This window comes from Halichoeres trimaculatus, unplaced genomic scaffold (genome assembly GCF_033239565.1).
Source record: "Halichoeres trimaculatus isolate MK-OKI-2021-1 unplaced genomic scaffold, fHalTri1.1 fHalTri1_scaffold_4, whole genome shotgun sequence".
Taxonomy (NCBI): domain Eukaryota; kingdom Metazoa; phylum Chordata; class Actinopteri; order Labriformes; family Labridae; genus Halichoeres; species Halichoeres trimaculatus.
In genome coordinates, this window is record NW_027437182.1 from 24,223,704 (window position 1) to 24,248,936 (window position 25,233).

The 25,233-nt window shown below is 41.4% G+C and overlaps 1 protein-coding gene across 2 annotated transcripts in view; it reads left to right on the forward strand.

The window, feature by feature from the left end:
- The window catches only part of gatad2ab (GATA zinc finger domain containing 2Ab), a 32,510-nt gene extending 7,674 nt beyond the window's left edge, over window positions 1-24,836 (forward strand). Inside the window, exons 2-11 of one of the 2 annotated variants that reach the window (XM_074668555.1) lie at window positions 14,593-14,889; window positions 18,051-18,174; window positions 20,036-20,167; window positions 20,312-20,383; window positions 20,569-20,685; window positions 20,790-20,990; window positions 21,095-21,341; window positions 21,446-21,831; window positions 21,957-22,182; window positions 22,359-24,836. In XM_074668555.1, the coding sequence (XP_074524656.1) occupies window positions 14,606-14,889; window positions 18,051-18,174; window positions 20,036-20,167; window positions 20,312-20,383; window positions 20,569-20,685; window positions 20,790-20,990; window positions 21,095-21,341; window positions 21,446-21,831; window positions 21,957-22,182; window positions 22,359-22,492 (1,923 nt within the window). In that variant the 5' untranslated portion in view covers window positions 14,593-14,605 and the 3' untranslated portion in view covers window positions 22,493-24,836. The remainder of the gene's footprint in view (window positions 1-14,592; window positions 14,890-18,050; window positions 18,175-20,035; window positions 20,168-20,311; window positions 20,384-20,568; window positions 20,686-20,789; window positions 20,991-21,094; window positions 21,342-21,445; window positions 21,832-21,956; window positions 22,183-22,358) is intronic. The other variant, XM_074668556.1, reaches the window with a different exon arrangement.
- The last annotated feature ends 397 nt before the right edge of the window (window positions 24,837-25,233 follow it).

Sequence of the window (25,233 nt, forward strand, 5' to 3'; positions counted from 1 at the left end):
GTCTCTCTCTGCATCATTTGTCTCCATCAGTGACCCCACTGTCCCTTCAGAAGTTCCAGACCTCCTTGCATATAGAAACAGGTTTTGTGTATTGCTCCCCTCATAGCATCTTTATCCAGTTGGTTCTAGGGATGCACGTTATTGGATTTTTTGCAGATATCTGGTATGCCTATATTTAACAACTCAATTAGCCAATATCAATATCGATATTTTTACTGCGTACATAACTGCAGAAATTGTCTTCTATCTTCTGTATTGGAAGTAGCGTATCGTATTATGGTGCATACTCTTATCACAATTGTTATGTCATTTCTTGTGCAAAATCAGAAAAAAATATATCCTTGAAACTGTATATTCATATGATGATTGCTTTTAAATAAAAAAATCCAATGGAGAAATCCTACTGGAAAGCTGGATGATGCTTTTCCTGAGAAAATCATAGCAATACCCACAACCAGGGCAAATTTGACCATTTTCACAATTGACAATCAGTAAGCATAACCTCTGCTCACAGGTAACATATGAGACGTGTAACTGTACAGCACTTGAACTCCAATCAAGCGAAATAGTTTACTTTTGTAAATGGTGAATGTGCCTAATTTGGTCAGCCTTATGTACCGGACAGACTGCTTAATTTCAAGTATAACGGAATACATAGGGATGGGTACCGAATTCGGTACTTTTATTGGTACCGACCTAATTCTGTCAAAAGTACGGGGTACCAATTCATGTAAATTCAAAAGGTATCATGTTTAGGAACCTAAATTTATCCTTGTGACTGTGAGGAAGTGGAAGAGTAGGTGATTTTTAATTCTGGACAGGAACACAGCATTACAAGGTTATATGTTGAAGAAAACATGTCAAATTGAAAAGAATTTAAATTTTATTATTAAAAAAGTTGATATTTTTTACCACATAAACACACAAAAGTACCGAAAATTGGTACCGCTGAGTACCGATACTGATTGCCAGGTACCAGGTATTGGTACCGTATCGTTTCAAACGTGAAAGGTACCCATCCCTACTAATACATAAGCATAATATGGGACTACTCAATCTGAACTGTGAAAACAAAATCATAAAAAGTGTAAAAAAAATGTCTGCAGCTTCAGCCTATTATGTTACTGGTTCATTATATCAGCAGAATTTGGTGCGCTAATAAAATCGTGCATCCCCAGTTGGTTCTCATTGAAACAAGCTCAAAGCATCACTCCTGATAGCGAAATACAACATGAGACCAGTGTGTACTTGAAGGAAAGTCAAACAAAAATAGGGGTCCAAAATTAAAATATGAGTTCAGAATTATCTTCTACAATCACTCAATACTCAATTAACATCCCTGCCAGCGCAAAGTGTTTCCCTTTTTTATTTCACATTTGTCGTCTTTCTCTGTGTCAGCAGCATGTTTTATAAAGACATACACACAACTCAGGCTCTGCACTCTCACTCATCTTTTACATTTAAAAATCCATATGTGAATGAGGCTTGTTCATGACGTAGCGATTCAAAAGAATCCATAACAAAGATAAAAACAAAGATTTTACAGCAGTTTAAGTACATTATCATCTAACAGCAATCAGTAGTCAGTCTTGCGTGCACTTCCAAGTGGGATGATGAACCAGAGACCTCTCGCTGTCTGACCTGCAGAGTGTGTGTCAGGTGCTGCAGGTTTTCAAACTCAATCGTTTAAAGTTATAAAAAATACTAAACTGGCAGGCCATTATACTTGAGCATCCAAAAATGTACTTGGGAGACATTGGTGGGGAAACACAGCAGTAAATCAGGTATATACAAACTGACATGCTCTTCAGTCGACAGACTATGCAAACGGTCAAGCATTTCCTCAATAGCAGACTAAACGGAGTCACTGGTGTGAAGAAGCTGTTAAGTTTCATCACGGTGTGGCGTGTCAGTCCCGACGTTACTGTTTGGTGTGTAAAACAGGAGCAACCAAAACACTTTGTCTCATCAAGTGATCAAATTTTTAAAACATATTTTAATTGCAGCTGATTTTTGTTGGAAAGAGCACGTTGAGAAAGAAAATGGAGGATGCATGCCATCCGGGATAAACCAGCATCCAAATGTCATTATGCTTGATGTATTCATGAGAAGATGATGTTTGGGGAGCCGGTTGGCTTGGTGGTTCAACTGAGCACCCCTGTGCACTTTTCTCGTTGATGGGATTGCTAGTTTGACCCCTCGCTGCATGTCTTCCCCACTCTTTGCCATCCCAACATCACAGAGGGCAAAATGAAGCTGCACACACACTGTTCTTTAGGCCTGAACCACACGTATATGGATATATTCCTAAACGCACATTTGTCTGTCCAATTGGGCCTCTCAACCACACGAACACGACGATTTTACCCACATAAACGGAGATTTTTAAAAACGATAAAGTGAAGAATTAAAAAAATATCTGGTTGAGTGGATCCGTGTAGCGGTGTTAAACGGAGCTGGTGTTGACGCGATGACGTCAAGCGCCTAGCAACAAGTCACTGTGTTTGACTGCGCATGCTCATAGCATTCTTCTTCTATGGTTTTCACATTTTGCTAACCTGCCACTTATTGGCCAGGCATGGCATTGTTGGCTTCAGAGGCTATCGTTTTCAGCTTGGCCTCTTCGTATGGACAGAGATATTTCTGTGGTGTGGATGGAGATTTTTTTTAAACGAGGACAAAGATATCCGATCAAAAAAATATCCATATACGTGTGGTTCAGGCCTAAGTTAATCAAACAAATTAAGCCTGAAGTAGCTTATAGACTCAGCATGCCATGGATCCTGTTTTTGTGATGCAGATTTTTTTTGAACCAGTCAACTAAACAAGTCCAGCAGGTTATGGCTAGTTTTTATAACATAATGAGAGAGATTACCGCACATATTCACTGTGATGTTTGATAATGTCCTCACGTCACACAACTAATACAAAAAAAAAAAAAATCAGCTTTTGCATCATTCAAAAGTATTGATCCAATCCTTCTTCTAAAATAAATGAAACAGTGAGCTACTTGAAGGCTGTTTTGCGCTTCTTTGTACTCAAAAGATGTGCTCAGCTCCTGTTGTTGCCTCTCGTCCTTGCACCCTTTGAGCTATCTTTTCTTTCCCCCTCTCACTCTGGTCACTTCCTGCTGCCATCCATTTCTGCAAAATGTAATCTGATAGCAGTCTGTGTGTGTCCTGGACCTCCAGTCTGAATGTGCGGGTATGGGCTTCTGGTTCTACAGGATTAAAGAGGAACCATTTGGTAGCAATTTGGCTGAAATTGGAGATTATCCTTGTCTGGGGTTTTTGGAAACATTTAGCTTTTCCTTTTTATTAAAGCTTGTAAACATTTGTGGTTAAAAATGATTCCAGACATTTGACGCTTAAGAAAACTTCTACAGCAGGATGGCTTGAAAGATTAAAGGCTGTTGTCATTATGACAGAGATATTACTTTTGATATTGATGGTTCCAAAAATTGTGGAATCAGTGATATTGGTTAACTCCTTATAAGACTAATCAGGCTTTTATGGATTGCATGAGCAAGTCTGTACATGCTCATGAAAATCCTGAAAATGATTTTTATCACCCTGTAGTCCTTAAATTTTCTAACTCTACTTTAAGAGCGCATCAGTGTGTCCTTTTCTGTGTGTGTTTGTGTGTCTGTAAAACAACCATAGCAGTGTTTGTTTTGATGGCTGTATCTACAAAGATTGTTTGTGTTCACCATCAAAAGTCTCACTCCTACTTCTTGACTTGATGCTGTTGTCGTTGTCACGTTGCTGAGGGAGAATCCAGGTGGAGACATGCGCATACACACACACATATACACACACTCTGTGTGGCTCCGGCTCTCACTCTCTCGCTTGCTCAGCCACTCACACTCACACACGAACACACAAACACACACGTTGAGCCAGTCTGGCAGATTCAGGGTTAAAGGCTTCCATTTTGTTAGGTAACACCCTAATGGTCTGATCTGTCAGTGGCGTTAAAATGGCAGGGGCTTAACCCTTGGCGGTCGGGACACAACCAGCAGGGGCACACACACACACACACGCATGCACACGCACACACTGGGCTGGCCGAGCCTACAACAGAACAACTGAGGAGGAGGAGGAAGAGGGAGGGGGGGTGTTATGAGGCAGGGAGGGGTAGAGGGACGGACGAAGAGTGAGCAAGAGCGAGGGAAGACAAGGAAGAGTATTTTTCACTTGGGTACAGTTAGATTATGGCTCAGCTAACCACATGCGCTCTGCACCCTTCTCCCTCCCCCCAGCCATGGCACCTCCTCAGCTGGGTCCCTGCCCCCACTCTGAGGCTGGTGAGCACAGATTAGCATAGGTAGTCTAATCTCAAAAAGAGCTCGCCCCTTTGATAGCCTCTTATCATTTTATAATTCAAGATGGATTTTTAGAAGGAAGTGACGGGCAAGCGATAGCAACACTCACCCTTTATTGTGGTTAGAAGAAACGAATCATCACAGTACGTCACAGAACGGTGCCAGGTTGTGTACGTGTGTGGTTAAGGTATCTTGCAATTTGAGTTAGTAATTCAATATTAGGCCAGTTCCCCTTGGCCGCAGGAGAAAAACAGTTGTCGCACTGCTGTCTTTTATTGGGCAGTGCTAATCCATTCTTGTATTGCTTGTATTGGTCAGTATAATTGTTTTCACTCTCTTTGAACCCCAAGGACACAGTAGAATGGCCTCAGTTTTTTTTAAAATGGCTGTTAATGTGTTTGCTGGCTGGGTCCAGTCCCAGTGGGGAGATCATTACAGAGCTGAGAGGAGATGAGAGGCTAGCACGCTACCTGAGGGTATGAGCCTTGGCCATTGATCTCCTCTCTATGAACTACTGGACACAAAAGGAGACAGACTCAGAGCAAGACCTGTATTGTCACACAAGGTCACAAGATTTCTGTGAAGTGTTTTGTTTATCATTCACACGACACAAATACATGAGGTGATTTATCTGTTTTGTTGTCAGACATGAAGTCTGATGTTACTCAGTACAGGCCACAGAGAAATGCACCTTTAATTTGTACCTATTTGGTGCACCTTTCTGTATAAGACTGATTTGAATGCATAGTCAAAATGTCTGATCTCATTTGCCTCTGAATCCTTCAGCCCCTGTTTTTTTCCTTTCCTGTCTAAGATCTGCTCTGCCCTCAGGCCTTATTAAGGAACAGGACATGCATCCACTCCTCCTCCATGGTCTCCTGAGAGCAGCAGACACAGATCACTAATCACTGACAGCCTTCTTCTCTCTCTCCTCTTCATGTTATTTTCCTTACTTTGTAGGTAACCCTACATGTATTTTAAAGGCACTGACGACTTTAAGTGGTCTTAAAATAGTCTCACTTTTATAATACTAAATTTAAAATAAGATTATTAGGGCCAAAATTCTTTGCTAAATGCTATTTCACAGTCACTGATCTATCCTTTTTCTTTAAGAAAATGATTTCTCAGATTAATTTTATAGTAATAGCAGACACTAGAGCTGAATTATCAAAGCAGAAGGTTTACTTCAGATTCACTTCTCTGCCGTGGCACACTCAGAAGAGGTGGGTTTCAGCGGGGTGCAAGTGCACAGACCGTGTGTATGATCCACAGGGTATATGCTAAAATCCTGAGGTTGATTTCAATACCTTTTTAAGACTTTTTCAAAAACCTTTGAAAAAGTTTTAAGACTTTATTGCAACTTTCAGTTGTTGTTGGCATCCACTTTTTAACAGTTGTAGTTTACATTTTTACAGAAATGATGTAAGCTAAGGAGGAATAAAGCTTGAAAGAACAAATGAAACTAAAGGCAGGTTTATCGACACTCCCACAACAAGAAACAGCAGTTATTCAAGGCCACTTGCTGAAGAAAATGAGAAATTATTTAATCATTTTAAAAATGTAGGACATGTGCCGGAGATAGTGTGATTTGCTTTAATGTTGTATCTAATTTCTCTTTATGAAACTAGAAATGACATTAATATATAGCTGGTGTTTATACCGCTCACAATCCTTATTGTTGTATTTTATTGTAACTAGAGTCTTTATGTATTTTTTTATTCTATTCTTTTTTCTTTTTGTATTTTTCTACTGACTCCATCGATTTCTGCTGTTAACACAACAATTTTCCAGTTTGGGATCAATAAAGTAACTCTATTCTTTTCTATTCTATTCTATTTTAGAACTTTATCGACTGAATGTTTAACGTTCCAATCAGGGGACAGTTGCAAGGAGGAAAATAAATATTCATGGATATTTTTGGGGTCAAAGCTTGAATACCTATGAAACTTAATACCTCATAAAACCACAATTAAGACTTTTTAATACTTTTTAAGGCCTCTAATTTTCCCAAAATTGATTTATCAACTTTTAATACTTTTTAAGACCCCACGGACACCCTGATCCATGACGTATGATCGCTATGACTGCTCCTCTTGACAGTCAGTTTAAATAATCGTGGGATGTTGGAGGGCTGTGACGGACCAAAAATGAGCCAAAAAGTGTCTAAAGTTGTAGCAGTGTTCTCTGTGTCTCAATGCGCTGACTCTGATGAGACCACGCTTTGTGTAAACAGATGCTTCACAATAATGTAGGCAAGCCATGCGTGTGCCTAAAGCAGGGGAGCAGTGCTGCGAAGGGGCATTTGTGCTTGAGTACAGCACGGCTGGAGTGACTGGGCCTTAGAGAAGAGGGTGATAGAGCACGAGCTAAAGGCTAAAACACAAGCTGAAAGTCAAAACAGGCTAAGCTGTTTGTGATGATGTTCATTCCAACCCACATGCAGCAGTTATTCTGCAGTGGTCTGTTCAAACTTGAGAGTCTATCAATAAAAAGAAGAGTGAGGTTACATTAGCTCTGCTTGGTGAGGTTGTAGTTGTTAGATGAGAACATAACCAGGATCCTCTAATGTTACAAGTTATGTATATGTCTTAAAGTGATACTCCGGGATGGAACAAGTTGGGTCCTATCACAAGGTTTAGGGCAGAAATTACCCCTACAGCCGTGTTTTTGTGCAGCAGAAGCCCAGGGCGCTCACACCAAACACCCCCTCCCTGCTCGTCAGCCGGTTTCCTCAGCACTCAGACGGGGCCATATTTTACTTGACCAAAAGCACAAATAAACGGACTCCCACTGAAAAAATCTGATATCGGTCTGCATTCACGCTTTATTTAGAGAATTTTCAGCGAAAGCATGTTTATCCACTTTTTAAATCGTACAGTGAATCAAACTGTCAGCAGTCAACAGGTGTGAAGCGGCAAAGGCTCTAGTTTGCTGTGGAAATGTGAGCCAGATTACTGTTTACCATATTAAACCAAACTGAACTAAAACCTTGTCAGGGGTCTCTAACAGAGTTTTCTGAGTAATGCGTGTGTGAATGAGAGGGTCCTGAAAATATCAGGGTCTTAGTTTTTTTTTAAGTCATCCAGACATTGTCAGGATTTCAAGCGACAAAGCGGCTCACAGCTCTGCCCTGTCTGTCTCTTTGGTGTTGCTTTTGGACAACCTTTGAACAGTAGTGCTGAGAACACAGACAGTTAAGGGTACCAAAAACACTTTTGTGTCATCATATGATAATGTCACATGCTTTTTTTGCAGACACCAACACAGCTGCACTTTCTAACTATGGATAATGAAAACTTGAGGGCAGATCAAGCGTAGAAAATTAATGGGTGAAACTGCAGCAAGGGTTTGGGAACTTGTTCCTTCCTTGCTTTTCCTTGAGGACTTGCTGATGGACAAGTCAGTCTCGCTTGAGGGGTAGTGTCAGTTTCATTAGGTTTTACGCTCTGGATTGATGGACCTTAGGGGGCATCAGAGCTGCCAGGAAGACCACTAGCACTGATTGATTTGCAGTCCCTCTGCTAAAGTCATAGAATTTGTTTCTAATGGGCTTTTTCCTCCTAAACGAGTTGACGCAAGTTCAAATGAAAGGGGCTTTGTTAGACCAAGTTTTTCTGTGGTATGAATTGCCTCAACAGATTCAATCCAATATGTTTTTCAGATTTGAGTGGCAAAAGTCATATAACTAATTTGGTTCAGATTTGGTCGCACACTCAGGCCTTGTAAAGTCATGGAAAAGTAAGCAAAGATATGACTGGAAATAAAGATAAGCAAACCTGGAATTTGATTAAGAAATTTTGTTTCCAGTATCTGTTATGAATGCCTGTTGGAATGAATCTATGATTTAATAGATCCATCAAAGTAAACTTCCTATTGGCTCAACTTCTGCATCACAATGACATTTAATTATTATTGCCTCATCATAATGAAAAGTGCAACACTACTCAGAATTTTCTCCTAGTTTTTACTGAAGGGGGATGGATTAAAAGGCTAAATATGCTTCCATATAAATGACCTGCTTCTCCCAGATGTAGGTTGTTTGTATGTTTGTAGTGGGAGTGTCTTATTTTATCACAACCATGGTTCATATAGAGGGTTTATTTGTTTATCAACAACACCTGATTCACGTGCAACTTGGGTGCAGTAGCATTGCAGGGTATAATGGTTTGTCAGCTGACATAGAGGAGCTAACCACCAAAAACGTATTTTTAAACTAAATATAATCACTTTTGCGGATGGTAAACAGCTCTCAGGTTTGTGAAATAGCAGTGGGTGGGTAAAAGAGATCAGCAAGTGGACAGATATTAGGTAGACTGACGTTTTTAGCGGAGAAATCTGGCATGTACCCAGAGAGCAATTTAAACACATAGCTGTCACCCGATGCTCATAACCATTTACCAGGACGTAAACATGTGTCAGTAAATCAGAAACCTTCCCAAACCAAAAAAAGCACACAGACTGCTGAGTCTGAGACCAGGTTCATAATAAAAGAACCGGAAAACTACGTCCAGAGAACTGCACCAAATCAGATAACGACTGCACATTTAATTATGCACCCGTGGACGTCGCTGGTGTTTCAGTGTAAAGTGTGACTATGTTAACTGGTGACGCTCTGCCATTACTAACTGGTACTGTCGGCTGAAAGTCTCCAGTTATCATGGTTGTCATAACTCCAAAACACCAGTTGCTCTGTGACGGTCAGAACTTGATGTTGCCTCCGTTGTATGGTATCATTTCTAAAAACTGACCACTGGACAACTGTACATGTTTTTGCAGACAACAGGTGGAATTTAGAGTTTGAAAAACGCTAACTCATCTGAATGAATGGAGCTAAAAGCTACTTCTGCGGTCAAGATGCGTGCGCATCTTTATAATGACGTAGAATGATAATCCCACTATAGAAACTGTAAAGAAAATAGCTCCTGTGAGTGCAGCTAAGCCAAACAGAGTGCAACAACAATGGGATCTTGTACACTCGTCCCTATTAGTCTTGATTGCATCGAAAGTAATCCAAGCATATGCATGGGCAACACTTTTTCATGGTTATACCCTCTTGTTGCTAGGCAGCAGTGCTTTCAGAGCACAAAACATTAGATTTATGATGTCGATCATCTCCCCTGGGACCAAAGGAGCCACGTGTCTCTTGATGTGAAACTAGCAACCACGTCCGTACCTAGTGATGTGCAGATCTGACATCGCACTGTCCCAGGAGGTTTCAGTCATTTTGTACCTGACACAGTTCACCACCACACTGTCTAAGCCAAAGCAGTGAGCAGCCACTGTTTGTGCAGTCTTACAGTAAAGGATGGTTTCAGCAGAACTAAGTGATGTACACGCCTGTGCTCACGTTTACACCCACACAGACGCTGTCATCTCTGGAGGATAGATAGCCTTTGTGTCCAGGGATGGTACAGCAGGGCACATCTGTCCTTGTTGTGAACCAGCGCAGGGTTCATCTTTGGAGCCGCACACTTGCTTTGCAAACACAGACCTGAAGGTTTTAGACCTATTGTTGCTGCTGTGTTTGGATGCCTGCAGCATCTCTTGGTCAGCGTCCATACCTGCTTTTTATCTCCACTATGGAACATGCCGGAATTCACAAATACAAAATGTGCGATCAAATTGCAGCCTAACGGCTGACAGAGATTTGTGGAAAATGCTGTAAAGCACTTTGACTTACCCACCTTACTTTGCAGTTCTTGGTCTTGCTGTCAAGTTTTTGTATACATCAGATTCCTTTGGAGATCTTTGACCTGTTTTAGGAAAAAAAATTAAGATATACATATTTATATATATTTCAATCAGTCAGCTAAATTAGAACTACTGTGAACTAGAGAAACGTGAATGTGAAGATTATTTTAAAGGTAGCTCTGCTTAAAGATGGTTGTTAAAGACTTCTTCATTCGTTATTTGAGTTTTCACCTCTTCCCCTCTTCTTCCTCCCCTGTGTGACCAGCCTGTGGCCTTTCTGACTCACCCCCCCTGTTATGCCGCTCTGTCTTTCCAGGGGTTAAACCTGTGCCTTTTCTCAATTGCAAACTCGTTTGAACCGGTTTTCTGGGAAGCTTGTTTTTTTTTTTTTTTGTCTCTTATGGAATCTTGGGATAGTGTCATGTGGAGCTGTGGTGATGCCACTGCGTTAGGAGACCTTGAGTCCGTATTTTTCTATCAGAAGAGATGGTGGGCGTTCACATTAGGAGTGTGACAGTGTATGCGATGCAGGAAACCATTACGATATTTTACCGTATGATGGAGTACCGATGTGCTTTCACCCTATATCATTATTTTTTTACAATTAAAGAAGGGCTAAACGATTTTGGAAAATAATCTAATTGGGTTTATTTTGGACCAATATTTCGATTGCGATTTAGCAGGCAATTTTTTGGGGGGTGTTTATCCTCTACATTATTTAACACAAGCAATAAACCGTTCTATAGTTTGACCAACATAACAAAGGATACTGTCAACATATAAACAAGTCTTTCCTGTAATGAGATGAATCAATGCATGAATTGTTATGAACAACGTATCTAATTATTACAATCACATTAGAATATTGACTGATTAAACTTCAAGCAGAACAAGAGGCCAAGTGTGAATAATAATCTCAAAAGTAAATATGAATCCTCTCTTCTATGAATCTCACACTGAATAAACTGCAGAAATGTGAATAAGACCAAATCTCTGGCTGAACCATTGAAATATGTCAACATGTGACATGTAGTGTTTTACGAATTGAAAAAGAAACACTGTGTGAACATAAATATCAAATGTATCAAAATCTTACTGATCTCTCATCAGTAACAAAACACAAACTAAAGTGAATAAATGTAAATAAAAAAGTTTTGGCTCAACTACTAAAATATGTTAACTTTTGGATTGCTCTTTTAAAATGCACTTTAAAACCTTTTTAAAGAAAAAAATGCAGCCTTTGCAATTTGAGAATTGCATCCTATTACACTGCAATGTCGGTTTAAATTCGATCAATTGATCAGCCCTTAATTAAAGTATAGTTGCTATAAAGCTCTTTCGTTGTTTCTCCGTTAGTGTAGACACCACTTCACATGACATCCAGGGGGCCCTCGTCGTGCGAGTGGCTGAAATTGGGCAAAGTCACAGAGGTGAAGAAACAAACCTTGGGGCTTATATGGTGGAGTCGAGCAGTGAGGTTAAACTGAAAAATGCACCAGCATCGTTTAAATACTAAGTGTGGACTCACTTTGGCTTTCATAGTGGGGATGAGACAAAGCTGGAGAAGGACTTGGCAGTATGGTAGAAGTGACTCATGATAATCACCCAAGGCAACAACAGTTTCACATGGCAAATATTTATTTTTGTTATGTTTCTACTAAATAGATTTGATCTACTTGAGAGACATGATGAAACGTGTTATTTGAATGAGCTTAAAACAGTGTTATTGTTTGTCAGACATCTTAAAAAAATCTGTGTACAGTTATGTTGCACTAAAACCGTTTGTTTTTGCACTGTTGCCGTTTGTTCTTGGGTTAAGTAATGCTTTTAAACTAACTATGAAATTTAATTTATTCTGTGTTTTATCCCTATAAAGAGACGGGTATAATGAGCAATATATTGATAATCACAGTATATCAAAATATTATTGTTATTCTGACACATGTATTGCATATCGTATCATAAGGTACCCTGAGATTTCTAGCCCTGCTTCATATGCAGTTAGTTTCCGCACGAACCAGCAATTAGCTGCTTAATTAACCACTGTCCTTGTAATTTGTTAATATTGGGACAGGGGCGTAATTGTAACTAACGGTCTGAGCTGCTTTTATTCTTACAGGTATCGCAGCGTGTGATAAGGTTGACTTCTCTCTCACTTATCTAGAGCCCAACCGATGTGGGATTTTTGGGGCCGATGCTGATACCGATACTGGGGGCAAAAAAAAGCCAATATCCAGTATATCGGCCGATGTCTGATATATCGACTGATATCCGATATATCAGTTGATACATATAATAAATTAATTGATATACACAGGATATATACTGTTAATGAACAAAAATTATTATAATACCCATAAGATTCAAGACAGACAGAACACTATTAAATTAAAACAAGGAACTTAAAACTGTCAACATAAGAACTGTAGTGTTAACCAATGATAAATAAGAACAAGCTGTAAACACAGTAATAAATAAAGAAGTCAAACTTTAAACACAGTAAGTAGAAAAAAAGTCAAACTGTAAACACAATGAGCAACTAACACAACGTTAAAATGGCGTATTATAGTCTTACGTTGGATAATGGTGGACGTGTGAATTAACAGTACCATCTCTCAAAAAAGCAACTTACTCGACGTTAAAACGCCGTTCTATAGTCTTACATTACATAATGGTGGACGTAGGGGGCGGGCACTCGGGCAGTGGGCAGCCCAACACACAGACACACAGGAACAGGAGTGACTGAATCTCCGCGGAGCAAAATTTTTTTATAATCGGCTACATTTTGGCTGATGTTGATTAATCGGTGACAGGCATAATCGGCCTGACCGATTAATTGGTCAACCGATTAATCGGCCTGACTGATTAATCGGTGGGGCTCTACTTCTCTCTCAGGACAAGAGATGTATACATCTTCAAATGTTCCTCTCTTACTGATGTAAAACTTAAGATGAAACAAAGTGAAAATCCAACCTTCATATCTCATAATCCTCTCAGTTGGTTGAATTTGCAGGTGTAGCAGGTACTAAAATGTAAGTCTTAGTGCTTAAAACTGAAATCAAATCAAAAATGATTTTAATGAAATCATGACTGTAAGAACTTTTCGGTCATGATTTTTCATTCATATCTTCTAAAATCAGAATCTCATTTATTAGGGATGCACAATATTTTTTTCTTAAACCCATACCATTAACTTTCAGCTTCTTAAGGCCCATACTGACTGTTAACCGGTTTAAGATTTTTCAAAAGTGTGTAAGTCCCAGTGGCTTTTTTAGTGGTTGGCTTTACGTTACTAGCGTCTTAAGCAGCCCAGCATCCTCGTGCTTTCAAAACTCTGTCCCAGCGATGGTCACGTTTCAGGTGACTGACGAGGTTTGAAGTATTGAAGCTCCAACCTTTTTCTTGCCTGAATAACTGTCTTCTTCAGAAACTTTGAAGAAGTCGCACACTGTCGACTCCACGTTTTCTGCTTTGAAGCATAAACATGCTGTGTTGTATTTATGGTGTGGCAGAAATTCACTGTTCCCACATTTGCTAGTTGTTCTTTGAGTTCATATTTCTATTGTTTATGTGTAATGTGGAAAAAACACTGTGGATGTCAATTCAAGTTTGTTACTACCAGATTTATGACCAAGTTAACAAGTTTCTTTCCAACATGAGGGGGAACTCTTAAATTTTCCCAGTCAGAAAGCTTTATGCCGACAACGCTTGAACGCAGAATACAAATGTTATCAATGCTAGTCGTCATAATATTGGACTTATCAGAATGACATAATGATTTCCTGTTATTGACCTGATAATTATTGGTCAGATAGTTATCATGCACCCCTATAATTTATTTGATATCTTGTGATATCTGTCTGCACATTATTACTGTTTATTGTGTTAAATAACTAAAGAACAGTTTTATTTCATTTCCATGTGATCCGTGATCAATCATCAAAGCTACACATGGACCTGATCGTAGGTTTCATCAAAAAGTCATTGATACAGCTCAGGTGGTGTAACTCAACCAACAGTTTACACAAAATGCGACCTGAACTCTTCACATACTTTTTGTGCTTTTATTAAGAGGAGACAGACAGTGGATAAAGTAGAAAACTGGAAGAGAGAACAGGAAAAGAGCTGCAGTGTGAATTAAATCTGCCTTAATAGCTGTAACCTCTGTTTCCACGAGGCACACAAGTTGGACCACGAGGCCAAAGTGACCTGACTTTCGTTGCATATTGAATAAGGAGTTTAACCCTCAAGACTTACTGTTGCGCAAGTCTGTTAGGACATATCCTTACATTTTTTATGCTGTTGGAGATTTTTTTACTGGAACCTGTGTTATAATCAAAAACAGATATCCCTACACTTGTTAGTCACATCTGTTAAAATTTTAGGAGTAATCTTCAACCTTCATTGTCACATGCTCTCAAGCTCTGTTCTGCTCATCTTTGTGAACTCTTGTACACTGCAGTCTTATTTTACCGTAACAGTGGACCACCTAACTGTGCACCAAACCTGCACACCTCTGTTGTCTGTTTTGTAAATGTGTGCAACTGTTTCCAACAGTTTCTATCTTTCCTCCCCAGGGTGAGAGCAGCCATGTCAGAGGAGGCCGTGCGTCAAACGCGCAGCCAGAAGCGTGCTCTGGAGAGGGACCATGCCCCTGTCGGGTCCCCCGGAGACCTGGACGGTAAACGGGTAAAGCTGGAGAAGGGCGATGCTGCCGGAGCTCCCCTGGCCCTCGTGGGATCAGGAGCCAAGCTGAAGAGTGAGCAGGCGGCAAAGGTAGCAGCCAGCATTCTGAAAGCTGGGGAGGTGAAGGCCACCATCAAGGTGGAGGTGCAGACTGGAGACGAGCCTGTCGACATGAGCACATCAAAAGGGTAAGAGCAGGACAAAAATCTTGAGTTTTTCTTTTGTGTTGAATTTGCGACATTATTTTCAGGTTCTGTGACGGGGTGTTAAAACAGTTCGTTCACGATGAGCATGTCAGAGTCATTAATCTAAAATACAATCAAAGTATAGGGTAAACACTGTACCTTAGGTCTATTTCTGTGTGCTGGGCCTCAGTGTGGCACAGTCAGCCAACTTTGTCCACAATAAGGCCTTTGTAAACACTTCCAGCTGGACTAAATGCACGTTAATCTCCTTATACACAAGTTTATATCGGTGATGGCAGAAAATGCAAAGAACAGTTCCCTACTGTCTTTCTGCTTATTATGCTTAACTGATGGTGAACCACAGCGGAGGGTGGGGGTGTGAATAGAAAGTAGTGCTTTAAAACAAGTCGACACCTCAGGCTCAGTTTTTCAGTTTATTATGAGTTTGTTTGAAACTTGTTGAAGGTTAATCGTGCTGTTAAAGACCTGGATATCATTCCTGCAAACGCACAGCATGAAAAAGTGTCTGTGAAGCACTTTCAGACTTCTTTTCAAGTTTGCACTCACAAGTGGTCTGACAGCACTCATACAGGAAGTCGCTGTGTGGTTGTCGACAGCCTGCCCCCATTTTGAAAAAGTTTGAGGCTCCTGAGGCCTGGGCTCCATTTTCTCCCACAGCAGCACCTGAACTCTGCCTCACACTTCACACAAAATGAAGGCTATGTGTCACAAACTGGTTCCAACTGGCCGTTGCCATGGTTTCCACATTGGAAGGAGCAGTCGGAGGAAGGAGGGGCCAGGAGGGGTTGGTGGGTGTGTCACATGACCACACAGAAATGCTTGATGTCATGTGACGTGTTTGGTAGAGCAATAAATACACAGAGTGATGTGATGGCAGCTGAAGTGGAACAGAGAGGTGATTAAGCTGAGTGTGTGTGTGTGCTCTGATTGTGCTATATCATGAGTGTCACCTTTGGCCCCTGGTCCAACCTCACCACCTTGTTTGTTTGTTCATGCTCTGCACGTTGATTCACTTTTCTTCAACACAGAAAACTCAGTCTGTGTGAGGAAATCTGTGAAGCTATCAGCTGGAACGTGACATACAGACAAAAGAATGTGGTTAAAGATGTGTTCAGGTATAAAAAGTGTGTCACTGAGGGAGCAACACCTCCTCTCTCTCTGCTGTTTGCATGAATTCATTTTAAAAATACCTCAACATTCAAATGCACCTCGTCCACGCCTGTATCCTATTTATAGCTCATCTTTTTACTTACATAGAGAGCATTACAGAGCTAAAAATGGCACTTAGTGGTGTTACATTCGGGACAGACAATCTCTCTCAGCTCCTAATAACAACCGATTCAGCAATCCTATAGAAGGGTCAGTGTGAAGCCGAGGCATGCAGAAACATTGGACCTTACATAACCAAGCTGCTGTGTGTTGTGATGCTTGTGTAAGCTGTTCTCAATAGAGTGGTAGAAACCATCACAAGCTAGTCCGAGTCATTCTGAGAGGCCCAGTCAGTCAAGGCAGCAGAGCTCTCATAGGACTGTGTTGGTGAGTGGAGACAAGACCTTTGATTCCTCAGTCTTCATAAGCACAGTTTTAGTGAATCATATTGTTGAGTATATGGAATGTAAACAGCCCAGGAGGAAATGTGCTGCTGCTTCAGACCTCAGCTGTGTTGAGAGAGTAATCCTTCCCAGAATAGCCGTATGTTGAGAGTGCACTGTGTCACACATCCTCCTTGATTTGAATAAAACGTCAATGATAGACACTGACTACAGAGAGTCTACCTGAAAAATATTGACAGGGAACGGCTGTGTTGTTAGTGACTGTGTTAACACACAACAGTCAATGTGTGGTGCAGAGTGTGCTGAATCCTCATCTCATGATAGTTTGTGTAAACAACACTCTTATTGTCGTTTGGTTGACCTTGTTGAACCGAGCATGCGGTGTCTGTTGGGGGGGGGGGCTGTGAGACAGCTGCTGCGAGGACAGAGAGGTTAGCAGGAAAACGTGTCAGGAGACGAGCGATACCAAAGGATGAAAGTGTGAAGAAGTGCGTCAGTGAGTATGCAGGAGTATAAAAGATGAACAACTAAGTGAGGGTGGGGGATGGGTGTGTGAAGTAGTGACTGAGTGAGTGATTGACTGAGAGAGGGAGAGTGTACACAATAGGTTGGCTCCTGGCCATGCATTCCCCTCCCCCCCTCACTGTCACCCTCTTCAGTGTCTCCAGCGGACCTCCGCTCTGCTCAGCTTGTGACTCTGGTGTCGGCAGCTGGGAGGGAGGGGAGAGCAGAGGCCCAGGCTGTGTCGTTCAGGCTAGGCCATAGGCCTCGCCACGGAGGTAGAGGGGAGGGGTGAGGCCCTGTCTGGGTGGTAAAGTGGGCCTAAGCTTGAATCCCTGGAGCACCCGACAGCGCCTGAACAATTATATAACATAACTGTAAGAGTGCATGCATAACTCCACATGAAGATTCAAAGCGTTCATCATCCAGCCATATTTCATAGTCTCAAGCTTCTGTTTTACAAACATCCTGATCCTCACAAGTTAACAGGACGCCCCCCTGCCATGATAGAAGCCCGTATTCTTCTCGTTGTCCATGCACTATAAAATCATAACCACCCTCCGTTTCTTATCTCCACCCTCTCCAGACTGATGCATATGCAGCCTGCCACTAGTCGCCTTTGTTCTCCTTAGTCCTCAGGAAAAGCCACTTAACATTCTATCAAGAGCTTTGAGCTTTAACTCCTATAACAAACAGAAATGTAGTTAATTGGACCTCTCTTTGTGCGCTGCTCAGACTGGTGCCTGAGTGTGTAGACCTGAGGCGAGCAGCGGCTCGTTTAGTTACCTGCTACCTATCGCTGCATACAATGGGTCGTTGCTATCTTCCCCTGCCGCCATTACTCCATTATTGATCTCTTGGTTCCTGTCTTCTTGTGTGTCCCAGAGCACATTTGTTCAACAGCAGGGTTCAGGAAATCATAAATGCTGCACTGCCATCTACTGGATGTGCAACAAAAATGCATGTTGTGTTGTGGTTGATAGTAACTGTGGTATTATGGACTTTAAAGGACTGCAGAGCTTCTTTTTGGTTAACTGATCAAACTTAATTCAATTGCCATGGTTTCCTTTCCTCTTTGTCTCCTCTCAGTGACATCAAGAAAGAGCGGCAGCCGCCATCGCCAGATGATGTCATCGTGTTATCAGACAATGAGCCATCCAGTCCTCTGATGAATGGCCACTGCTTTACCAAGACTGACACAGATAAACTAATGGTAGGAAAACAAATCTTTTCTCTCCCTCTCTTTATTTCCAGGGATGTCCCAGTTCTGAACTTAAGTATCACATCGGAGCGATGTTTGGCATTTGCTTATTGATCCATTATTGGCGATGTTCTCATCTGATCATTCACGTCTGCCATTATTGAGCACAAATTGCTGCTGAATGCTGATGCCTCAGTATAACCAAGCCCTCTGAGTTCACCCAACCTTGTAAAGTTGACGAGAGAATAGTAAAACAGCGTATGATACATTGGTGTGCGACAGCACCCGCACTTTGCTTTATTACAGAACATGTGCGCAGCCAGACACATTACAGCATTAACATCTGCTTTACAGCAGCTCACAGTAAATCTCTAGGGACATACAGTTTACAAAAGTAAAACAAAAACACACTGGACAGTCTGTTAGCTTAGCATTATCAACTTTTGGACCCTAAAGTCAGCAGTGTGAAAATATATCAAACTAGAAAGTGAAAAGTGTCTTTAATGTTTAAACTGCTTTGATGTGCTTTGTTTGGGTCTGTTCTTTGTCATATGTTGTGTGTCTTTTCCTTTTTCATAGGCCTGTTACAACCATAAATGTAATGTATTTTGATGTATTTTTATTGAAGTTTAAAACTTAATGATTACATTTTAGGCTGGCAACTGGCCAGGGACCACACCTGGAAATTAGTCGTTAAGGCTAAAGCTGCCCCTTTTACCGTGTAGTAAATAAAAGGGGACTGTCCACAAAACATTTAACAAATAAACTTAACCAAAGCAGTCCTACAGCCACACGTGAATACATTATGCACTATGATCTTTTCACAAGGTGTCTTGTACAACCAGACATCCTAAAACAACATGCCACTTTATTCACTATGAGAGGAAAAGCTGTTTCGGGGCTTTTAAAGAACAGATAAATATCCATGGATTCGGTCAGTACAGACTTTTATTGGTACCGACTGAATCCCATCTGTAGTACTAAGTACTGGTTCACATATAATCAAACGGTACCATGTTTAGGTACCTAAATGCATCCTTGTGGTTGTGAGGGGGTGGAAGAGTAGGCGATTTTCCATACTGAACATGAACACAGCATTGCAAGGTATATATTGAGAAATTAATGTTAAATTGAAAAACTTTGATATTTTATTTTTAAACAAATTAATATTTATTACCACATTAACATTGCTGGGTACCGTTGAGTACCCATCTCTATCCATGTAGACAGGTAGAGTGTCCAAAAAGCTACTACACAGTCTGTGACAACACACGAGATGATCTAAACATGATGAGTTTAGTTTGACAACAGACGTTAGTCCTGTGTTTCTGCTGAGCCTCACAGCACGCTGGATTGATTTTTTTTTACTTTTCGCGTTTTGGATTATTCAGGTCAGTCATCCTGTTAATTTGCATTCATAGTCCTGCACCATCTCATGAGAGCGTTCAGGGCAGCCTCAGATTTAAGCTTCAGAGAGATTTAACCATCCAGGAGAGCATGTAAACCAGATCAGATGACTTAAAAATCAAAACTACCTGGACCAAGTTGAATTGAGTTAATACGTTTGTGGCATATTTTGGGGATTTCTTTTGAATATTAATTATTTTTAAAACACAAAACAAAAAAGAGTGCAGCCTGACTTTATTTTCTCTTTATCAAAGTTTTTGCCTACTTAAGTATCAGATCAAGACTAGGAATCAGCAGATATTCAGTGCTAAAAAATCGTATTGGTAATCGTTGACAAGAAATGCTGATTAGGACATCCCTGCTTTTTTTTTTCCAAATGTTCATTTTTTTTACTCAATTTGGAGTAAACGTTTTGATGATGTATAAGACTACTGAGTGTTCTCTTCATCCCACATTGTGTATGCAGAAGAGTTCACCTGAAGAGAGAGAGCGCATCATTAAACAGTTGAAGGAAGAGCTGAGACTCCAAGAGGCCAAGCTGGTGCTGCTCAAGAAACTACGACAGAGTCAGATACAGAAGGAGAGCACGGTGCAAAAGGTACAAATCCAAAGAGGGTGACAAAAAGAGAATTATTGTTTGATTTTTAGGATAAATTACATTCAGTATTATGAAAACTGAACTTTTTATGTTCTGGAGTTTATCCAACTTTAGAGACTAATGCTAATCCCTGTTTGTTTCTAGTCCACTGGCTCAGTGGCCACTCCCCCTCCTCTAGTGAGAGGTAGCATCACATCAGGCAAAGGACCCCTCCAGGTAATAACCATCTTCTAAATTCTGAAAGAATTTTTTTATCGTTTGGAAATTTGCGTCATACTAAAGTAAAGTGGACACAAAGCTATACCAGCGGAGTTGTGTTTTTCTGAAGTTACAACATACATTAAATCAAATGCTTAATGCTACAAAGCTTCATGGTGTCATTTGAATTGTCATGTTTGCAGGTAGCAGGTCGAAGCTCAGGCACGGTGATTCCTCCCCCCTTGGTGCGAGGTGGTCAACATGTACCGTCCAAACACAACTCTCAGATCGTCATGCCTCCGCTGGTGAGAGGGGCCCAGGTTAGTAAGAGGGGCTGCAAGGTTTTCTAAAATGAAGTCTTAATGTTGACAAGTGTGATGCTTATCAACATGCTTTGACTAACTCTTTTCTGTGCCTCCATCAGCCTATTACCATGACTGCTCATCAGATAGCCAGTCTACGCCAGCAACAGCAGCAGCACAGTGGGTCCGGGCCCCCTCCGCTGCTATTGGCACCCAGGGCTTCTGTGCCCAATGTCCAGGTCCAGGGCCAGAGGATCATTCAGCAGGGACTCATCCGAGTGGCTAATGTAGCCAACAGTAATGTCATGGTAAACATCCCTCAGGTAAGCACGCATGGTAAAACTGCTGAGGATTGGAGGATGCTATTTAAAATATCTTTTCACATCATTTTTTCCACATGTGAAGTTACTGACCTGTTTTCATCCAGGCTTCTCCAACCGGCCTAAAAGGCTCTTCAGCATCACCCAACAGTGTTAATGATTCCCCTGCCAGCCGGCAGGCAGCTGCTAAACTTGCCCTACGTAAGCAGTTGGAGAAGACGCTGCTGGAGATCCCTCCACCTAAACCTCCTGCCCCCGAGTTCAACTTCCTGCCTTCAGCTGCCAATAATGAGTTCATCTACCTGTTGGGTTTGGAGGAGGTCGTGCAAAAGCTTTTGGAGATGCACGGCAGGGGTGGGTTGACCTTTGCCCTCATGTAGCTAGAATTTTGATTCTGTGATCAGTAATTGATTATATAGTATATACAACTAGATAACTGAAACACTTTTTTCATGCAGGTAATCTGGGTCCAGCTGCTGCCATGGCCATGGCTATTCCCAAAGAGCCATACACCTGTGCCCAGTGTAAGACAGACTTCACCTCCCGCTGGAGAAAAGAGAAGGCAGGGACCATCCTCTGTGACCAGTGCATGTCGTCCAATCAGAAGAAGGCCCTGAAGGCAGAGCACACTAGCCGGCTGAAGGCAGCCTTTGTGAAGGCACTTCAACAGGAGCAGGAGATAGAGCAGCGTATCCTCGCACAGGCAGCCTCCTCTTCATCCATCTCCAAAACCACCTCATCGTCCTCCTCCTCACTGTCCAAGACTGAGTTGCTGGTGTCCCAGCATTACAAGCAGGCCATGCAGCATAGATCTGTGTCTGCCCATCACTCCACCATAAAACAGGTTAGCATGGCGTCTGGACAGAACTGTGGGTTACAAAAATACTCCTGCACCCTGAGTGTCTGCTTGTTAATTAACACCTGCGCTAACACTCAGCACGTCTTCACTCCCTTCGTGTCTTTGTGCAGAATCAGCTGTCTCACAGCCTCCAGTCTGCAGTGAGCGCTCGTGGTCTGGCCCACTCATATACTTCCTCTTCGCAGCTGCAGAACGCGGTGACAGCAGCGGCGCTGGGGGGCCGGCCAAGCAAGCATGCTGCAGGACGTCCACTGCAGCAGGGGACAAAAGTCAGCGCTAGCAGCAGTAACCAGGGCAATGTGACTGCCTGGAGGAAGCAGAGCGCAGGCAATACAGGTAAATATACATGAGTCCACCATCACATCTTGTTACTTTCTGCTTCTCTTTGAGGTGATCTCTCTATTTTCTCCTCTTTCCTCCTCAAATCTGTATTTACAGTATTCATCTGTAGATAAGAAAGAATCAGATTAATCTTCAGTTCGTTGACTCCTGATGTGTGTATTGTCTTCCAGGTGTGACTATGGCCTATGTGAACCCTAGCTTGTCAGCTCATAAGACCACCTCTGCTGTGGAGCGTCAGCGAGAGTACCTGCTGGACATGATTCCTTCCCGTTCCATTTCCCAAGCAGCCAACACGTGGAAATAATGCAGTCTTACTCCCTACTGACATCATAACCATTACCCTCCTAATATCAATAACAGCCATTCTCATTATCATTCTAATTCTTTCTATGGACCCTTTCTCTGGTCAAAATGGCCCAGGGGAGAATCAACCAAGTTTTGTGTTGGATGCAGGCGCTCCCTCTCCTTCTTTATATATTTTTCTCCCATCTTTTCTCACTTGATTCCTTCATCCCAAACTGCAGTTGAGCTGGGACAGCTCACAGCACCTGGGATACAAAGGAGTGTGTCACTTAGAAGTCGGGTACCTTTTGGGGGTCGGGGCTTTACACGGGCAAGTACAATTTCACAAACTTCTCCTGCAACATTGCCTCTGCCTCCCTGTGTATTGGTTGAAGCAGGCAGTTGCGGCTAAAGGAAACCTCTGAGCTCCCCTGCCTCTGGATTAGGCAGGAAAAGATATAATCATTCTAACAAAGATTTTCGCCTTACGTCCTACCCCTTCTCTGGTCTGAGCCCATGTGGTGGCCGAACCAAACTTCACTGAAGACCTCATCACAGGGATTGTGGATGAGCTTCGAGGACCATCAACAAATAATAACTGCTTCAGCTTTGCAAAAATGAATAAAACACAAAAAAGGACTGTAAAAATGATCTCTATCCGAACACAGACTGCCTCTTCTCTCTAACCCACAGCGTGCATTGCAGAGGAGTCAATGTGTGTTGGATTATTTTGTATGGCTGAATGTTAGGATTTTTGTCTTTTCTTCTATAAGTCATATACTGTGTTTGGAATATTGTGCTCCCTGATACTTTGGAAGTGGCCTGTTGTCCAGGTCTGAATTAACAGGCTAATGTTACTGTTGAGGTGGTTTTACATCTGCTGGGTTCCATGTTGTGGCCTACTTTTAAACACATTTTTCTAAGATGAAGTGGAAGAATTAAGATTATGGTTTCACTGATAAATGTAAAAAATCATGGAGCGTATGTTTGGAGAACTATTCTTATTGAATATTGTAAAAAAGAAAAAAAAAAAAAAAGGAAAAAAAAACTTCCAAAGAACTAGTGGAGCCCAAATGGAATCCCTTCTGCTAGAAGGTTTCTAGTTTATTTGAACCCTCTCTGGATTAAAACATGAATTCATGCTAACCTGAGGGGGTGTAAGGAATGTCATATTTTTGACATCGTTTTTGCTTTTAGTCATAGGTTGTGGTGCATTATTTTTCTTCTATAGACAAACTGTCTGGGTTTATTTATAGGGTCATGTTAGTAAAGATATATGCTTCTGCCCTAAGTTTGAATGGATCTCCACTTTAAATGATTTGTTTTCTCTTGTGTGTCCAGTGGCTCCCACTCACCTCCCGATTGGTCGAAGAGAAGCTGGACAGCTTTCAGAATGTAGTTATGCAAAAACCCTTATAGCAACAAATGACATGAACGTCTTAGTCTTTAACATTAAGGTGTGTATGATTTATGTCAGGTCCTTGGATTGAGCTAACTATGCCTTTCACATGAGCTCTAGTGCATTTTATCAGGTTGCAGCAGCACAGGATAAGCTAGTAAACACAACCTGTCCTACATGGAAGATTCCTTTTAACCATGTGCTGTTTCCTCTCATTCAGTCACTGAGGTGGTCCAGTTTCAAGTCATACAGCAACAACTCATCTCACATATTTCATATAAAATTGAAAAGAAGTGGAGGTTTCTGAATGCTGACCACCCCAGCAGCAATTTAACATCCATTATGTGTCTATCTGTATGTTGTCTTACATAAAAACAGCAATGATGATCACCTTGTTTTGTCGTTACAAACCTGAAATCTTGCTGCCCTGTTGGATTATGTTTGCTGCACTCTTAAGCTCATCAGTGTCAGATTTCATTTTGAAAGGTTGAACACTGCATTAGGCAACATCAGTCGATGTTTATCCCTCCAGACGGGGATATTGGCATCATATATAATGGTTTCCTTTAGGACTGTGCTGATGAAAATACAAGCATAGAAAGTAATGTTCAAACCCCTCAGTATGAAGTAATTGTGTCTCAAAGTAGCATCAGAATCCAAACAGGTTGTCTGTACATTCCTGACAGGCAGATGGTAGCCGCCCGTGTTTTATTGACACGACATAAGCAATCTGGAATGAGCCCATCATTCAGTGCCCTGCTAAGTGTAGCCCTGTGCTGTCCTGACTACTGCCTGCTGCTGCTACTGTTAGACAACATTATCACCATTCCGTTTGTTTGGGGTCAAAGCTCTGCTGACTGCAGTGCAGCCCAAATGGAAAAGAAAACAATGTATGAGAAATATTTGTTTTATTTTGGATTTTTTTTTCTGCTCTATCAAATAATAATAAAACTAATTTTAACCCTTATTTTGTGTCTGTTTTACCCAAGAAATGTTAGCAAGCAGTGATGTTACTGTAGAAAAGGGTTAATGATAAGAGAAGCAGTACTTCATGTTAAATAATCAGTTTCTGTTACATTCCTGGTTCATTTTTTCTTATGAGGACTTTTTGGGGGGGTTGTTATCACCTTAAAATTCTGATATTTTCCCTGACAGTAGAAAGTGAGTTGACACAGACTGGACTCTGTCTAATAATGTGAGAATGACAAATGCCTTCCTGAGCAAACTCTTGCTTCAAAAACCATGCTTCCTTTCCTTACCTGGAAACGATAATTTATTCTAGTTGAGTTGCCATCTTCCTCAGCTGACGTGGGGGCTCCTTCCTGCATGCATTTAAAGCATGTGCATCATATTAGAGGTAGAGG